Source organism: Prenolepis imparis, unplaced genomic scaffold, assembly GCF_030444845.1.
Source record: "Prenolepis imparis isolate NDT839.2.m4 unplaced genomic scaffold, iyPreImpa1.0 SCAF_3, whole genome shotgun sequence".
Lineage (NCBI taxonomy): Eukaryota > Metazoa > Arthropoda > Insecta > Hymenoptera > Formicidae > Prenolepis > Prenolepis imparis.
The window spans coordinates 13,789,580-13,808,045 of record NW_028141161.1 but is presented as its reverse complement, the minus strand read 5'-3'; the positions used below and the strand labels follow the sequence as shown (position 1 = coordinate 13,808,045).

Below are 18,466 nucleotides of genomic sequence, written 5' to 3'. Positions count from 1 at the left end.
TTTCCCGGGGTGGGAAAAAGAAAATGGCACGAGGCGGACCGGTGGCTTCAGTTCCAGTAGCTTTTCCTAACTTTCGATCCCGCGAGACCGGTCACTGAATGCCCAATGTCTACAATCCACAGAGAGCTATCCTGGCTCTACCCTACGGCGCGGCATGTCCAATGTATAATTGACGAGCCGCAAAGTTTGTTCCGTATCAATGTAAAAGACGTGTACGCGTCAAATATATCTTGACATTTTCTCCAAACATATAATATTTGCGAGCAAATGCGATCTTCGGACTAATCGTATATAATTTATTCTGCTATATAAATATAATATTTGATTATTCCGAAGTCTTAAAAGAACGAAATGTCGTTTATAAATAAGAAATGGATAAAGTAGTCAAAAATAACATCTTCCAATTAATTATTATACTCGTGCGCAAACTCGAAGCCGCAGGTATATAAAAAAAGAGGTAAATCTGTTTTATAAGATATTCAAAATCCATATCGTATCTCGGTTTCAATAAAAGATTTAACGAAGTTTTGCAAATAGATGGCTTATAGAAGTAACATGACAGTTATGCGAGTAAAAATATGTTCCACATATCTCATAAGTATTAAGGATGGATAACCAGATTATTTTCTTACTCGAAATATCGCATCTATTACAAGCTGGTTCGTTGCCTTATTATGATCATTATAGCTTTGCTTTTCTCAGAAAATTTTCTTAAAAGAATACATAAGCGCTCCTTCTTTTTCTACCTATATAATATTATCAACGCCTCCTCCGTGCTGCATAATGCATCGGTTACTCCTCTCTCTCTCTCTCTCTCTCTCTCTCTCTCTCTCTCTCTCTCTCTCTCTCTCTCTCTCTCTCTCTCTCTCTCTCTCTCTCTCTCTCTCTCTCTCTCTCTCTCTCTCTCTCTCTCTCTCTCTCTCTCTCTCTCTCTCTCTCTCTCTCTGTAGAGACTTTTTAAACACCATTAAAATACCTAATAACTAAAGATACCTTTTTCACTTTGTGATTACAGCGGAGAATCTGCCGATGGGTTTTCCGATGATCACTCAAGCGCCGACGACAAAGGTAGTCGAGATGGGCCACAACGCGGTTCTTCTTTGCTCAGCGGTCGGATCCCCGACGCCCATCATCTCCTGGGTGCGAGATATGCTACCTATCGACACGTCAAATCCACGATACACGGTCCTGGATTCCGGTAAGTAACGAGCACCTGTCAATCAAAATATGACGACGCAGCGTTATATATCGTGTATATACGTTTCTTGAGAGATCGTGCGCTCGAAAGCTCCAACTAGTTTATGCGGCTTTAATGTAAAAGGTACCGGGATACGATGCGACGAAATAAACGCGACGTTATCGCGGCGAGCGACCAACGTGTCGCACTTTATTCGCGAGACGGGAAGTAGGCCGATAAGGGAGGAAAGGAAAGCGCGCGAAAGAGAGGGCGAGGGGAGAAATATGGTGGGTACGGTGAACGATCGAACGATGACAAAGGCTATGAAAGATAGAAAGATTAAGAGTGTTTGGCGGGTACACAGGCAGGTAACAATGGGGCGCCCCGTCGACGGCGCGCGACCGCGCTGGCGCATGTCATATCTCGTTGAGTGCCCGGGTGCGTAAGTCACTGTCAACTCGCGGCGGCGTTGATCGAGTGGTCACGCGATACGCGAACATCCAGCACATCCATCTCGTTTGCCGAGAGCGCACCTGGCCCCTCCGGCACCCTCTTCTCCCTCTCGTGTACTCGCCGAAGCACACTTTGTGCTCTCATAACCGCCGCGTAAAGTGTGCGTTTGCGCTATATTTCGATCGACGCGCTTAACGATCCGACTTAAGTAGCGATTCGTTACACGTCGTCTTTTCATCTCGACGACAGCGATCCGTAAAAAGACGTCTCGCCTAAACGCGCTATTATTCGCCAGAGACGCGAGTTCGTAATTTAGACGTACTTAAGAACGATCTCGTTTCCAGCTGCGCACCTTGTACGATACGCGAAATTTCTGCGAGGAATATGATATGTGATCGATCAACAGGCATACGGAATGAGAAAGTCAATTTAAATATTATTGATGTTACGTTTCTTTTTGTTATTTAGAATTCAGAGAGAACACGGCAGTCGGAAACACGTTGCGTGTCTGACCGCACGTAGATGTGACTACTGCCGCGTTTGACACACGTGAGCGCGCGCTACTCTAAAGATCCGCACATTAATCTACGATCACAGCCAGTTTAAACAGTAAAATGTTAAGGATCTTTTTATAAGCATAACCTCATGACAATCTACTACGAATGTCCATTAGCGTGTCGATAAGAAATCTTGCTCACAATTCATCCAATTATTTGTTAATCCAGAAACAGTAGTAGCGCAGTTAGTTCGTGTCTGATTACAAATAGATGCAACTACTGATGTTTTTCAAACATGAACGTACTACTTTCAAAATCCGTAATTTACATGTAATTTAAAGACGAATATATTACATCAATCTCCTCCGCAGTAATTACAGTCTGCCAATATGTCTGACTTTAACTCCATAAGATATCTCGTGCGCGATTACGAATAAATTCGACATGTATGTATGTATGTATAAAAATCGCGTACTTCTTTTCTTCACGAAAAAATCCTCTTTTACAACGCAATTTCTTCCTTCTTTCCTCGGATGTTTTTCTTAATATCCAAGTCTAATTGAGAGGAGGGAAAATATTCTCGACGAAACTATAAGGCTCATCGCTGCTGAGCGGAAACTTGCGAAATATATTAATAATACTCCCCGAGGAAGTCGACGGGTGCGCGATAAGGGAGGGCGAACGAATAATTTTCAACGCGCGTTATATACCGGAATTTTCGTTAAAGCGCGATGCATCCCATTATCATTACCTTCGCCGCTTACACCGGGGGCTGCACCTTCGCGCGCGTACATACATACATACATACGTACGTACGTACGAATGCATGTGTGTATAACGCTCACTTTGTTTTTATCGTACGACGGCGGTATCATTATCGAGCGGCACGTCACGTAACACCGGTGGTGCACTTCCCCGGACTATCTTTACGGTGCTCGCCGCAGTTTGCCGCGACGTGAAAAGTGTACATTAGATGCAGCGAAGCCGCCCTGCTATGTGTATGAAACGCGTACACACATACACACGCATACTTGCATGTGCCTCGTCGTATGTGCGTGTGCGCGTTATGTATTATGGATACGTTTGCATACTCTACTCGGCGCATCCGTATGCATCGAGGCCGTGTAGGAACGAGGCGTCGATGCATACGGGCATGTATGCGCGGCGTGGCAATCTTGCTAGAAATTGCCGTAAAGAAACGTCACGGTGCTGAGGAAATTTCGTACGATGGGCGAGACGGGTATCCGACCGACCGGAAACTCGATCCGCGCGTGCTGGTCCGCGGTGCATTTGTAAAAATTCGTCCATCTGAAAAGCGGATAATCGGATGGGGGGATGATCGGGAATGAGAGGGTCCTCGAATGAGTCCACCGTCCGAACGGTCATTTCCACGATCGATAGCCGCGATAATGAAGTATGTCGAGCGTTTATGTAAATTCATTCGGCAGCGAGAGGGGCGGAACGTTACGCGGCTATTATTATTGTAATTAGATGGGAGGAATAATGGCGTGTACTTTTAGTGTTTTTGCTACCTCTCCTCTTCCCTTTCCTCCCGAAGGTTTGCCTATTACCACAGTTACTATTCGAACACATATATCGGTTCGTAATTATGGTCACATAGTGTGACAATATAAAATATAGAATCCAAGTTTCCGAAATTCATTTCATTCAATTTATAGTTACAATTATTATCTATGCTAATTGTGTTCGATGTAGCAAAAAAATGAGGCATGATAGAGAAAATTTTAAAAACTTAAATAAAAGAAAATATAAAAATATTTATAATTCAATTTCTTGCGTATTAATTTCTCATTTTAGCATGATACAATATAAAAACAAATTTACTATAGTACTGCGAATTTTGTTCTCGTATGTCAGTTTTCAACCGCGATCCCCAGCATCCAGTAAATTAAATTTGTCAATGGGGGAACCGCGCTATTTATCATCGTGCATCTTTTTATCGAGTGGAAATAACGGTGCCATTGTCGACCATAAGATCGAGTTAAATATAATTTAACGGAGAGGGGTTGATAACCTCAGCCTACGTGAGGGGTGACCCCCGGAGTCACATCAGTCACTCGCTCGCGCCCTGAACGTTATTCGCGTGTCTTCGCAACACCCCTTCCTACCCCACACGCGTCCTCCTCCTTTCACCCCCCAGTCGATAGTGCGTTCCCGTAGACCGTAGAGTATGTTACCGCCGTTATACGCACGTCCCATAAAATATACGGCTTAATGTATCGCAAAAAGTACATCACGAGTCGATGTACTTTCCGTATGCAGCGGCGCACCAAGTTTCGCGCGAGGAAAATGGATGGACGAGAAATAAGGAAGAAGCATGCCGCGCGAAAAGAAAAGACGTCGGCGAGAGCCGCCGACTGGGCGCGAAGGGCACTGACGGAGCTTGGCCGGAGCGAAAAACGAGAGTTTTCATAAATTCCATCCCGCGCTGACAAGCATTTTTCTCGTAAATCTTACCTGTCTTCGAAACTCGTTAAGCGAGAGCTCGCTCGAAAATCGCGCGCACGTGTCGTCGTATCTATCGCCCCCGATACTGATACCGTTAACGCATTGCGGGATACCGCGCGATAGATTGCCCGTTCACATTTTCGGGGGACTGATGATGCATTCTTGACAGCATTTTTCATCGTTTTCGTTGCGATGTTTTATCTCGAAACAAGAAGTGGACGTCACCAAATAACATAGAGCGACGCCAAAAATAACATACGCTATCCGTCTATACACTCGATACATCACTTTTTTTCTCCCGAAATTAAATACAAACTTTTCGATACACGCGCAATTTATTTTCAAAATTTTATTATTAAAGAAAACAAATATTACAACAAAAAATTACGTTTTACACATTAAACCTTTTGTGCGGTGATACCTGAACACTTGTAAAACGTGTTACATTTATGAAACAGTTTTATTAAAAAATTTATCTAAATATTTTTGAATATTTTCTTTCGAGGATTTAATATTCTCTATTTGTAGTACTTGTATCATACTGTAATCATTCATATATCTACTAATCACCATTAAAAATTTCGGTTTAATCATAGCAATCAAATAGCTCAATAATCTTAATGATAAGTTTGAATAGCTTTATATATATATATATAATGAACTGTCAAAATTTTTCCTATGCACATCTTGACATATTCATTAATTTTGTCCAGTTTGCGCAAACGCGAGGAAATTAACTGCGAATGTTTGTTTATGAAAAACGTACGTTCAGCAAGGAAGTATGATAGAAGATGGCAAGCGTTTTATAAAAATAGCGAAGGGAGGATGATAGGCATTTTTCTCTCTAGGTTCATCCGTTTTCTCGCAACAATTAAATATAGAATTATACGAAAATTGCACGCGTGCATACGTATTATTCAAATCTCGCAGATTAAATTTGCCAGGCGCTTCGCCCCGCGTTGTCGGCGAGAATTAAGCCAGTGTTAAAATTTTAACTCACTGCGCGCTCTCTGGTTGTGTGGCTTGTTGTACGCGCGCGCACGCTCCAGATACTCGCCGGCATATACCATTGTTTGCGTTAATTTACGGGAATAGCTACATCCGCGATGTACATTAACGATATCAAAGCGTCCTTGCTTGTTATAGAATAGCGCTTGAGACTACGAAACTATTCTCTCACATTTTCACCGCGCACGATTAAATTCTGCGAGATCTTCGCACTTCGCGTGTTAACACCTCCACCATCAGCATAAGAACCGCATGAATGCAACTAAAGTTTCCCCCAAAGTGCAATGATAAATTATATGCATAATGATAAAAATCAATCTTCTTTTTTTTCTGAATAATTAACACGAGTAATATTGAATTTTAGTTCTGTTATAAGAAGCCATAAAAATTATAGTTGCCAACTTTTTAGATGTCAAACAAAATATAATTTTTTTCAAACTTTTTTAATTTTATTGAAAATTGTGTAGCAGTGGTTAAGGAAAAATCAATGTCAATCTATTACATCTTGATGAGAAATCAATCTCACAAGAAAATAAGAGATTCATATACAATCAAGCATAGACGCTATAGGTACGAGCCGATAAGTCGCGCTCATTCTCTCGGAGAACTCGCAAGGGCAAATTTAATTAGATACGCGCGCATATAAGTTAAAGTAATTTAACGTTTCATTTAACCCTCAGCAGCGTCTCGGTGGTTCGGCTTGCGCGACCTTTGAAGAATCTCTCTCTCTTTCTCTCGGTCGTTCGCGCGACGTCGCGTTCGCAGGAGCGCAACGACGCGGGCAAAACTTAACACGGCGAATCGTTAAATTATATTTTGCAGTCCTCCTCCGCTCGTAAAGCCGCGAACAAGGTGATGGTGCGCGGGTCGCAGACGAGGTAAAAGCAGAGACGTCGCTTAGCTTCGTCAACACTCGTAAAATTCCCCCCCGTTTAAAGCCTCCCGGAACTTGATGAACGAACACTGAACTACAGAACAAGCGACGTAATATAGTAGTGTGACTAACTAGTGTGCTCTAACTAAAGACACCACATTGCGATCTGTTGGGTCGTCTTCGAAATTGAATAAAGTAAAAAATATTAAAAAGAAGAAAAAGGAGATTAAAATTCTAATCGCGGACGTTTTGATTTTTTTTGTTTTCTTAAGATAACTTATGATAAAACTAATCATGATAATAAGACGAGAATAAATAATGATAATTGCATATAAATAAATTATAATGTAAATTACATTTTTCTTTTTGTATGGGGGGAGATGTAAAAAAAGGAAAAAGAAAATAATAAGAACATCTATAAGTCTTTAAAAAATTAAAACGCAATATGATTTTTTTTTTTAAATTATAACTACAAGATAAAAATATTTCGAATTTCTCTGTACGTAGCCCTCTAAAACCTCATTATGCCATATGATAATAACAAAGTTCGTCTAATGGTCGAAATATTCTGGTTACATACTTTTTTAATCCCCCAATGTTTTCCAGACCTAACCATAACATGCAGCTTTTTTATTTTATATCATGCATAATTACGGCAGTTTTAATCATCATGTCTAAAGTAATGCCATGTTAAAGTAACGTGATTCTCGCAATTTATCGTCGAAACAACACGAGAGAAATATTCGTTCTTTTAGTGTGAAAGTCGCGATGATATGTTCGGCGAAATTCTTTTTACTTTACTTGCTTTGAGTTAATAACGAAAAGAAATTCGACACAAACAATGCAACGAGCGCGAGTGTAATATTCTTATCGTGCGCTTTATTTTTCTGCTTTTTAGTTCGTTGTCCTCCTGATAACACTCTCCGCTTACTGTCGTTTTTCACAATGTCGATTTTAGCAAACAAGAATTCTATCCGTATTCACGGGAATTAGTCCTATTTTCTTATAATGTGTAGCAATTACGAGCTCGGATCATTGCGAGTGTGACACTCATCCTGTATTACAATCGCTTGCAAATTTCTCCATGTTGCGGTTCATTATATTTAATATTTTAACACTGGTTAACATGGTTACGCAGTTCGACCAATGATTAGCAGGTTGTTAAACCGGGCGACTCGTCATCGAGAGTCCTGCAAATGACGTGATTCTCGCAGAAATACGCGGGACATGTGTCGACATTCGCAAAATTTTGTACAGCTGTGAGCTGTGCAAAGCTCGAAACAAACTCCGCGATAGAATGAACGACTCGCCTTAACACTTATGCTGAAATTTCCGATGTACACTCTTCTTCTCAGTCTCGGTCTTTTAACCCCGCCATTCATCCCTTTTCTCATTCGTGTTCGGCCATAGCGAGTCGGGCGCGTCTTCTCCTCCTCTTTTTTCCCAACGACGGCGTCTTTTCCACCACCGCCGTGGCTCTCCGGGAAAGCTCCTCCGGGGCCATTAGACCACCCTTTACCCAGGGGGTTGACTTATGATGCCAGCTACGCGCAGGGAGCTTGAGTGAGTTACTCTCCTCTCGCGGTGGGAAGAATGCGATGGTTGAGAGAGAGATGGGCGAAAAAGGAAGGATGGAGGAAAAAGAGCGACGTGTTATCCAATATAGGAAGAATCAGATTCTCTTCGCTGTTTTTCGTTGTCTAAAGACACGCGGGACGCGGATACAAGAAAGAGGAGAGAGAAAGAAAGAAAGAGAAAACGTTTGTTATTTTAAACGATACTTCGTCAAAAAGCCAGATACAAACTCTCGTCGTGCAGCGACGACGATATTCGACGAGATTCTGATCACGGGAATAATAACGTTCGAACAAAGCTGGCACGGCGCCAAGAAATCGCAATTGCATGCGATAGGAAGCTTGCGCGAGCGAGCACCGCCGCCTTTCCACTTTAATTAATCCGAATAGGGGAGAACTCGGCGCGAACCCCTAAATAACTGGCGCAAACTCATTTCGTCGCTGTTATTCCGCAAGGCCTCCGATGTGTGTATATATCCTCCACCTCTCTTGACGATCGTCCAAAGCGATCTACTCGTGCCCGCATAATGTCGTCGATTGTCCTTATATTAGCACAACGCGTCGCTTTCAACGGTAATTTCCCATCTGTGCCTTTGATTTGAGATCGAATACAGGCCGCATTTACAATCTAGCTATGTCTCTAGAAACTGTCTCTTGACACAATCGAGGTCCCAGCAAACCAGCATCAATGTACGACGACGTATAGTTATACTATTTAACGAGATTTATTAAGCCGAGCATAGGGGCCTGAGAAAATAAAATTTTCTTCTTTCCTTGTTTTTTTTCTTTCTTCAGAGAGCATATAGAGCGTACAATTTCATCTTATTTAAAAAAAATATTCTTTCAATTTAATTTTTTTCAATTTTCAATTTGTTTTTCTATTTTTTTTATAATTATTTTATAATTCTACGTTAATCTTCTTATTTTTAATGATTCTATTTTCTGTTTTCATAATTAACACATCTACGATTTCTTTTAATAAAAAAGTTTCTAAAAAAAATGTAGCTTGCAGTCTTTTTGTGACGTGAGTTTTCGATCAAACTCGACGAAAAGAAAAATCGCGAAAATACTTACGATAAGTCCCTGAATCATCTCTAATGATCAAAAAGTATAAGTCGCAATAACGCAAGTGTCTAACTCCGGCGTAATTGAAGCGAAACTTCACGTTCGATATCACACGTCGGAATTAAAAAGTTTCGCTACGACAACGTTTGCCGCGCCAACGCCAATGTGCGCGATGAACGCATATATCGGGGGATATATACAAGCGCACACTTCGAAATGTTTTCAGTGTAAACATATTTCCTATTTGTATTCTATCCTGATGGAATCCTGTATTCGCCGAGCCGTGTGCGGCGAATTCATCCCGCGCTTCATCCTTCGATTCTACCCCACACGACGCATGCTGCTATCCCCGGAAAGTGGAGGATGAGGCGAGAGTGAGACGATGCGCGAGCATCTCGCGTATTTGTATCGTGTGCGTAGTCGGGGTGCGTGTCGCGCATTTGCTCTCGTAATATTAAATATAAAGGAAAATATTTCAATATTGGTCGACAAACACATACAAATAACAAGAGCACCACCGTTCACCGTTCTCTCGTCTGCGCATACACTCGCGTGCCATTGTGCATATCCATATGCAATGTTGTCCCGGATCTTTACGGAGAGGCCCGAGAGAAATGTCGTCGCTGCGCGACCTATACCAACGGGAGAAACGAATACAATTTTCCAAATCGCAGGAAAATTCGATCACGCTTTTCGTTCACTCGATCGGTGCATCATCGATCGCGAAGTTTCATCACGGATTAAATCAATCGGCTGGAAAACAACTTAAATATATCTGTATCGTCCCTGTTTATCTTTGCAGTTTAACTGTAGCATGTTCAATATTTTTATTTTATATATGTTTCTACATGTTGCACATATCAAAACAACTTCAATTTTTTTTAATACCTTTTTTCTAGAAACATAAATAATCAAGAGCGAATTAAACATAAAATGTGTTGTAATATATTTTAAATTAAAAAATCTTAAACGATTTGAGATACAAAACTTATATATATCGTGTCTTCGATTAAAAAGCTGCAAGTTACAAATGTGCTATTATATTAGATGATTTAATGCTACATAGCTCACTTGTGTAAATCTGAATCTTTTAGCCATCAATGACAGATTTCTCGATGAATTTGTAGCCCATTTTTCATGGGCAAAAATTCGTTGTTATGCAGTACAAAGTTTGTAAACGTCGTTAATTGTCATGTACTGGTAATATTGATCGACCCGACGCGAGAGAACCATGGTATTCACCTATTATTTTTATTCAGCGTATCTCGTTGCATATCCTCGTGAATATAAAAACAAAATGTACGAGCAACAACTATTTAACAAAAACAAGACATTATACCGGACGCCCAAATAAAACATGGAAATAGAAGCAGTTTTCGTAATTTTATACGGAATGTATGATATTAAAAATTGTATTCGAATCGATGCGAATGTCGTCTCTTGCATCCTTTATGAATCATAAAATAAAAGGGCCAAGTTTAGACATTTAGATATGTACACTGTATCGATCTTCAAAAAATATTGTAAAAGAGCAACGCGAGAGATTTTCAGAAATATACGATACTTTCGGTTTATAACGAGATATATGAGCTGTTATTTTTTAAAACGTAATGTAAGGCAAATTGAAAAAAACAACATATTTGGATAAGATATGATTACAAATTGAAGCGATATATTTATGGTTTTAAGTCTTAAATTACCCCACTTTCAAAAACGCAAAAAGTCTAATGTATGCATAAATTTATAGTTCCGGATCAATCATTTTTCACGAAAAAATATTACGAGATAAAGAGATATATATCGCACTATCTATAATATTTTTTACTTATTTAAAATATTCCTGACTTCGATTTTTCGATCGATACGGTAAACTGGGATTATGAAAAGAGTTGAACATGGGATATTATATCAGCGATTTGTAACGATTATGTCTCTTGCATTATGTACATATGTGTCGATCGTGCTTAGTGGCACTCTCGCGTGCGTTGATTATTTAAAATTTATAAACTGTCCGCGCGATTATCGTCGTCTTTCGTTGTGTTTCGCATTCAAGATCTAATTGTTCATCCGTTCCTTTTTGCATTCCCTTATGAATATTTTAAACGGCTATTACGCCATAGAAATGTTATTATTAAACCAATGGTAATTCGCGTTCTCCTGTTAAATTCTGTATCGTTCTTTATCTTGCACGTACGCGATAAAGCGAAAAATTACGACACCGACCGCAATAGGATATAAAAATGAGCTTTAAGATAAAACCTATAAGATGGAGCGCGAAAGAGAGAGAGAAAGACGTTAATTAATTTTAATAACGATACACTGTCGGAGGAATTTTCTCTATTATCTAAATCTATTCAGTACAACAACTATCCTGAATTATCAGAAACAGTAATAGCCGAAACATGAACAAATATTAAACTATATATTAATGCCCGAATTAAAAGAACGAAAAATTCAATTTTTTTAAGATAATTCAAGCTTCAATTTGAAACCACGAAATGTACATGTCAAAGTCTAACCAGATATTAACCAGAATGAAATTATTTTTAGTTAGAGGACGAGAGTTAGAAACCAAGTTTCAACGAGCAAAAACCCGTCAGAATATTCAGAACACGTCCGTTTTCATTTAAGGACATTTAACAGCTAACAAATTAAGGAGAAAATTAATGGAAGAAGATATCTAGTGTATTAATTAACACTGCAACATCGCGATAAATTTTAATTATATAATATTTAATCTAAGTAACAGCTAATCAAAATGACAACTGTACATCTCGAAAACCTTGGTATATTTTTATATATCATTTAATAATATGACGGATAAACGAAAGAGAGAGCGTTTTACGTCATATTTTTCGCCAATCATAACGTTTTCGCGGTGGTATGCTAACAATGCGCACGTGATTCCGGGATAACAATACGATCAGGCCCACTCCTTCCTGGTCGGCTTACGGAAAATTGTAGATGAGCCACGATTACGTTTTCCGATCGTACGCGATATCAGTTCGCTTCGCTTCCCACTCGTGATGGAGTGTTTTCTATCCTCGACCCTTACTCTCTCTCCTGCTTCTTTTCCGTCTAGCTTACCGAACTCTATCCTAGAGTTCCTTTCTTTCCAGGACTAGCTCGAAAATTTCTAAGGCCTGGCGCTCAATTTTTTTTCGTTATATTTATATATTTAGTTTTATATTATAAGATAAATCCAATTTCGCGCAACACATGATCATATAGAAGCCATTCTTTTAATTTCATCATAAATGTTTGATATAGAAATTAATAAAATTTGATTTAAAAACGAAGAGAGAAAATTGTGAAAATCAATCATCGAGAGAGGTGAGGTCAGTCGTTGAAAAATAGTTATATATCAATTAAATCAAATTTTTTATAATAAGAACGAGATTCCAACCATTCTAGTTACATCCTTTATAGTCTTTTTCCTCTAACAGATCGAAATCATGATCGCAATGCGGTTACTGAAAACCGCCACGTATGGCACGTGAATCTATTCGAGCGGATAACGAATTCTGAAATCGGGGAGCCGGCGAAAATTCGTCGGCCCGCGAAATTAACAGCCGCGCCAGGTCACGCCGATAATTGTGAGCTCGGGTTTTACCCGAGGCCATAATATCCAAACGGAGAAACCCTTTATCAGCGACCACCCGCGCATGTTTCGTTCGTTCGCTCGCGAGGGAAACAACGCGTCGGTCCGCGTACGATATTTGTCTTCCGGGGAAAAAAATATATCCGGAGTACATCGCGAGTTTCGAGAGAAATCAATCCCCTCGTACGTGTTGTCGCATTTTCGTTCCGATGCGTCCTATATCGCGAATACGCACAACCTACCTCTGCCATAGAGAGAGAGAGAGAGACGTAATAATATACTTCGTTAATGTTTTCCTAGATATCTTACACCGTAAAAACGCCGCGTCGCAACGCTATTTCTTCCACGTTATTTGCGTTATCGGCGTCACTTATCTCGCTCACGATCATCCCCTAATTATAACCGTTGATAAAACGTTCAGAAAGGTTGAAAAACGAATGATCGATTCTGGCACAACAATCCCTCCGTCCTACGCCCCTCATTCTCGATTCCACTAGTGTTCGCCAGTGTTTATTTTACGAATAGGTAGGGCGTGGGTGAAGGTCCGGAGGATAAGGGCAGGGAGGGGAGAAACTTGAATTATATCGAACCGGTAGTGTCGGCGAAGATAATCACACGCCTCGCAACGACCAGTTCATCATCGCGATATCACGCTCTAAGGGAGTTGATGCATTGTAGAAAGCCCTGCACGAACCCCAGAGCCGGAAAACGAAATGTACGAGTGAGGGTGGAAAAAGCAAAGGAGGGTGAGTGAGGAAAGGGTGACACGGTGCGGCCGTTCTTTCTGCCGGACCCAACGTCTCGGCAGAACATGGTAGAAACTCTATTAGCGGCGAAAAAATGAAGTAAAAGGCGCAGAGAATACAGACATCCACTCAAACGCGGCTCCGTCGAGCTCACCGCATATGTATTTCCATACTTCGCCCTGAATAATTGCACAAGATGAAGATAGCTCAGAATGCAGTTCGTTAAAGAACGTTCCGTTTTCACGTCACACATCTTTCTCTTTCTTTCTCATATTGTTTTTGATTTAATAATAAACCTGCGCTAAATCTAATCGCACTATATTAATTATTATTAAGAATAACAAGATAATTAAGAAGATAATGTTGGACGAAATTATCCGATTCTTAGAGCATTCTTTATATTTATGTTTTAGGTGCTTTGCAGATTACCGAGTCTGATGTAAGCGATCAGGGCAAATACGAATGTGTCGCTAACAATTCCGTAGGCACAGAGTACTCCAAATCAACCACGTTATATGTGAAAGGTAAGTCATTTAACTGTTATAAATGTTCACCCGCAAATCTCAGTATAATAGATTAATTAATTATAAAGCGTATATATATTTTCTAATTTAGTAATGTGAAGCTTTCATTCATTTTTATAGAAAGATTGTGTGTTGTAAAACCTGCTTTAAACGATCTATAATTCATGACATAATTCTAGACAGAATTCTATTTATAAAATTTTATATACCACATATTCTAATGCATGAGTGTATTTTATTATGTATATGTATATATTTTATACTTCTTCAAATTTTCTGTATCATACGACACGTATATGTAAAAAATAAAATTCTGTCTTCACAAAATTATAGATTGTCTAAAGCGGTATTTTATAAGATATAAAAAAAATTAATAGGTATTCTAATGAAAACCAAAAAAGAATTTAAAATCGCAAAAATAACAATGTTTTCGTGGACCAAATAATGAATGCAACGCGAGCTCGTCGCACAATAACGCCAATGTCATAAACGTAAACATTTTCCTGTTCGTAATTAAAATTAATGTAACGCAATTAGGACGTAATTAAACTAAATGGACGGCACAAAGGGGCTCGCGCGACTCACGTCGCGCGTATTATGCGCCGAGACTTCTCGTTTCTTGCGTTTTCGCCGCGATTCTCGAATCTCAACAGCATTTTGGTTTAATTATCGTAGTTGCGATTTGTAAAATCTGCGTGACGGCTTTCAAATAATCGTTCGAGATTTTATTACGCTTCGGGAGTTTTTGATCATGATCGCAGTTAATTTTCTATCGTAAAACGTGCGTGCGTAATTATTCTCTAATTAGATACACCGTTACACGTTTACATTTGCATTTCGATTTAATGACACTAGTAAACAAACATGTCATTCGATTCAATCATAATGTGACGCAAGTCATTGCAAAAAAAATATATATATATAGGTATATGATATACTACACATACATATGTATGTATAATATATACAGAAGTTTCTCTCGCACTTTTTACAGCAAAAGTATTTTGTTCAATTTAAAGTTGATTTATTAAACAAAGATATTCCCTTTCTAAAAAAAGTTATATTATTGACATTGTTGTCGCTTTTCCGCAATGATTGGCTGTCTCGATTCACGTTGTATGTTATATTCATAGCATCGAGCAGCTATCATCGCGAGGGTTAGCAGTTTGATAGTTTGTCCAAAATAAAATTAAATGAAATAATATTATGTTTTAAATATGTTACAATACTTTAAATTCGATTAATATTTTTGACAGTTATCAGCTGATTTCTGCCAAAAAAATATTAATGGCGAAAAGTATTATAACATATTATATTACTTACAAAATATTATTATTTTAATTATAATAATATGTTGTAAATAATATAATATGTTATAATATATACTTATACATATATATAATATACATTTTGTCCGCGATTAATATTTTTTGACAGAAATCAGCTAATAACTGTCAAAAATATTAATCGAATTTAAAGTATTAAAACATATTATTATTTTATTTTATTTTATTTTGGACAAACTGTCAAACTGCTAACCCTTGCGATGACAGCCTCTCGATGTTATGAATATAACGCACAACGCAAATCGAGGCAGCTAATCAACATCGCGAAAAAGAGGCAACAATACTTGCGAGAATCGACTTAATATGCCTGTTTTAGAAAGGGACTAGTACAACACAAGCGCGCCATTCTTCGATTTTATGTTAAAAAAAATGATACAAAAAAATATTAATACTATGTTAATTTGTTAATTAAATTTTAAAATAAAAATATGTTATAAAAATTAAAATAATAATATGTTTTAAATAATATGTGTTATAATGCCTTATCTGCGATTCATATTTTTTGACAGAAATCAGCTGATAACTGTCAAAAATATTAATCGAGTTTAAAGTACTATAACATTTTATTTAAAACATATTATTATTTTAATTTTTATAACATAATATTACTTTAAAATTTAATCAGCAAATTAATATCGAATTTAATCAGCTGATGTATGTCAAAAACTATTAATGAAGCATTCATTTGCTAATTAAATTTTAAAATACTAATATGTTAAAAATATTAAAATAATAATATGTTGTAAATAATATATTATAATGCCTTATCTGCGATTAATATTTTTTGACAGAAATCAGCTGATAACTGTCAAAAATTTTAATCGAGTTTAAAGAATTATAACATATTATTTAAAAGATATTATTATTTTACATTTTTATAATATATTTTTATTTTAAAATTTAATTAACACCTTATTAATATTTTTTGACAGAAATCAGCTAATTAAAGAGTTAATTTGCTAATTCATTTTTAAAATAATAATATGTTATAAAAATTAAAATAATAATATGTTTTAAATAATATGTCATAATTTTTGAAACTCCAATAATATTTTTGACAGTTATCAGCTGATTTCTGTCAAAAAATATTAATTGCAGATAAGGCATTATAACACATATTATTTACAACATATTACTATTTTACATTTTATAACATATTATTATTTTAAAATTTAATTAACAAATTACCGTTTTGATCAGCTGATTTCTGTGAAAAAATATTAATCGAGTTTAAATAAACTTTATATTATTTTTTTTTTTAATATTCTTTTTAACATGAAATCAAGGAATGACGCGCTTGTGTTATTCTAGTATAAATAAAAAATGTAGATAAGGGGAGACAAGTATAGATTAAATGAAATTAAATGAATGCAAGTAGTAAAAGGCAATATTAGACAAACGGAATGCAGAAACGTATCCACATTCTACGTTGATTTATTACAGTACGATGTTGGTATGTCTTAACATTTCATAATTTGATTCGTGTCACTTGGAAGAAATACAGCATCGATTTCAACGAATCGTCTACCAATTGAGTCATACTAAACATCTAGCACTCACCGTAATCGGCTTTCTCGCAGCATTCTTCCTCGAATCCTCGATCCTCGATGTCCGCATATATCGTTTCCATTGTCAGGCCGCTCGATCTTCGTGTCATACACTCGCGAACGCGAAATTAGTACGCAAACTCGCGAACGCGACACTCGTATATAACACTCGCGATGATCTTGTCCGATCTCGGCATTTTCGCGCGCTTTTACACTTGCGACGCGACGCGTAAACACATCCGCCATGTTAGGACGCCGAGTCGCGGGGTTAAAAGTCGCGCACGTTGAAATAATATTGCCAGCGGATTTTCCATGCAATCTATATTTAAATCGACGAAATGTTTTGTTCGAATTGCCGCGCGTAACACGCGCAACTTTGGCATGTTACTTTGACTTTTTAATTCAACGAAATACGCGAAATAATCGACGACAACGAGGGAGACGATGTGATGCGCGCGAACGCGGGACGAAAGATGTGAACGTAGCGACGGGTTGATGCGTGACGTCAGCGGCAGCGCGAATTCTGCAAATTTTGAATGAAAATTTGAATTAGAGAGTGAGCACTATGTGATAGCGAATGTCATTAAGAAAAACGATAATAACTAATAATATGAAAATAAACTTTTTGGGTTATAAACGATTGAGAATTTAAGAGTTTTTGTGAATAAAACTTGAGAAAGATATATAATACGATATATAGTAAGATCTTTTTTCTTTTGTTTTGTACATATGATATGTATTTAATCTATATTCATTACGTTATAATAATTATATAATTTTTAATATCGAGTTAGTTAAATGTTAAAAATTAATTTGAACTTTAAAAAATCGAAAAATTGAACTAATGTTCAAAAAATTGAATCAAATTATCGCTAAAAAAAGGAAGAGTATTAATTCTGCCAATTGTCAAATGCATTTTTCTCTCAGTACGTCGCGTTTCACCGAGCTTTTCGATTCCTCCTCCGGCATTGATCGAAGTGATGCTGGGCGGGTCATTGAATATCACTTGCGTCGCGGTTGGCGCACCGATGCCTTTCGTGAAATGGAGAAAAGACCCTGCGACCGATCTGACGCCGGAAGACAACCTGCCTGTCGGCAAAAACGTCTTAAAACTGACCGACATCAAGGAATCTGCCAATTATACGTGCACAGCCGCCAGCGACCTGGGCGTAATTGACGCGACCACAATGGTGAAGGTTCAATGTTCGTATCGAGTTCAGATTTTCTGAGATTTTTGGTATCTCGTCTCTAATTATAGATATCTTCCATCCTTTTCTGAATCGCGTTCTCCAAGTTACATTATCGCAGATTATGTGTTACGAACCGATTAATCGCGCATTGCATTCCGCATTGTTTCGCTTTCATCGGATAGATAAGGTCTAATCGATCCGCTTAGACCTTGCATTACGATAGCAATAATCGCTGCGAAATAACTTGTTACCGGGAGATAAGTGAAAAGGAATTCCCGCAAAAAATATTGCCGTTATCACATGCTATCACGCCTGATGAATTTATTACCACCATTTTTTTCGGAAAGCTATTAAATATCGCGAAAATTCTACGAAATTATTTATTGCTTCGGATG

The 18,466-nt window shown here is 37.9% G+C and overlaps 1 protein-coding gene and 1 long non-coding RNA gene across 8 annotated transcripts in view; one reads left to right on the top strand and one right to left on the bottom strand.

Annotated features, from left to right (window-relative positions):
- The window catches only part of LOC145933996 (uncharacterized), a 100,891-nt gene extending 99,756 nt beyond the window's left edge, over positions 1-1,135 (bottom strand). For both annotated transcript variants that reach the window (XR_014424965.1, XR_014424966.1), the window contains exon 1: positions 994-1,135. This is a non-coding gene — a long non-coding RNA (uncharacterized LOC145933996). The remainder of the gene's footprint in view (positions 1-993) is intronic.
- The window catches only part of Lar (tyrosine-protein phosphatase Lar), a 300,655-nt gene that overhangs the window by 263,255 nt on the left and 18,934 nt on the right, over positions 1-18,466 (top strand). For all 6 annotated transcript variants that reach the window (XM_083034106.1, XM_083034105.1, XM_083034107.1 and 3 more), the window contains 3 exons: positions 1,016-1,198; positions 13,878-13,988; positions 17,809-18,084. In XM_083034106.1, coding sequence (XP_082890232.1) covers positions 1,016-1,198; positions 13,878-13,988; positions 17,809-18,084 — 570 coding nt within the window. The remainder of the gene's footprint in view (positions 1-1,015; positions 1,199-13,877; positions 13,989-17,808; positions 18,085-18,466) is intronic.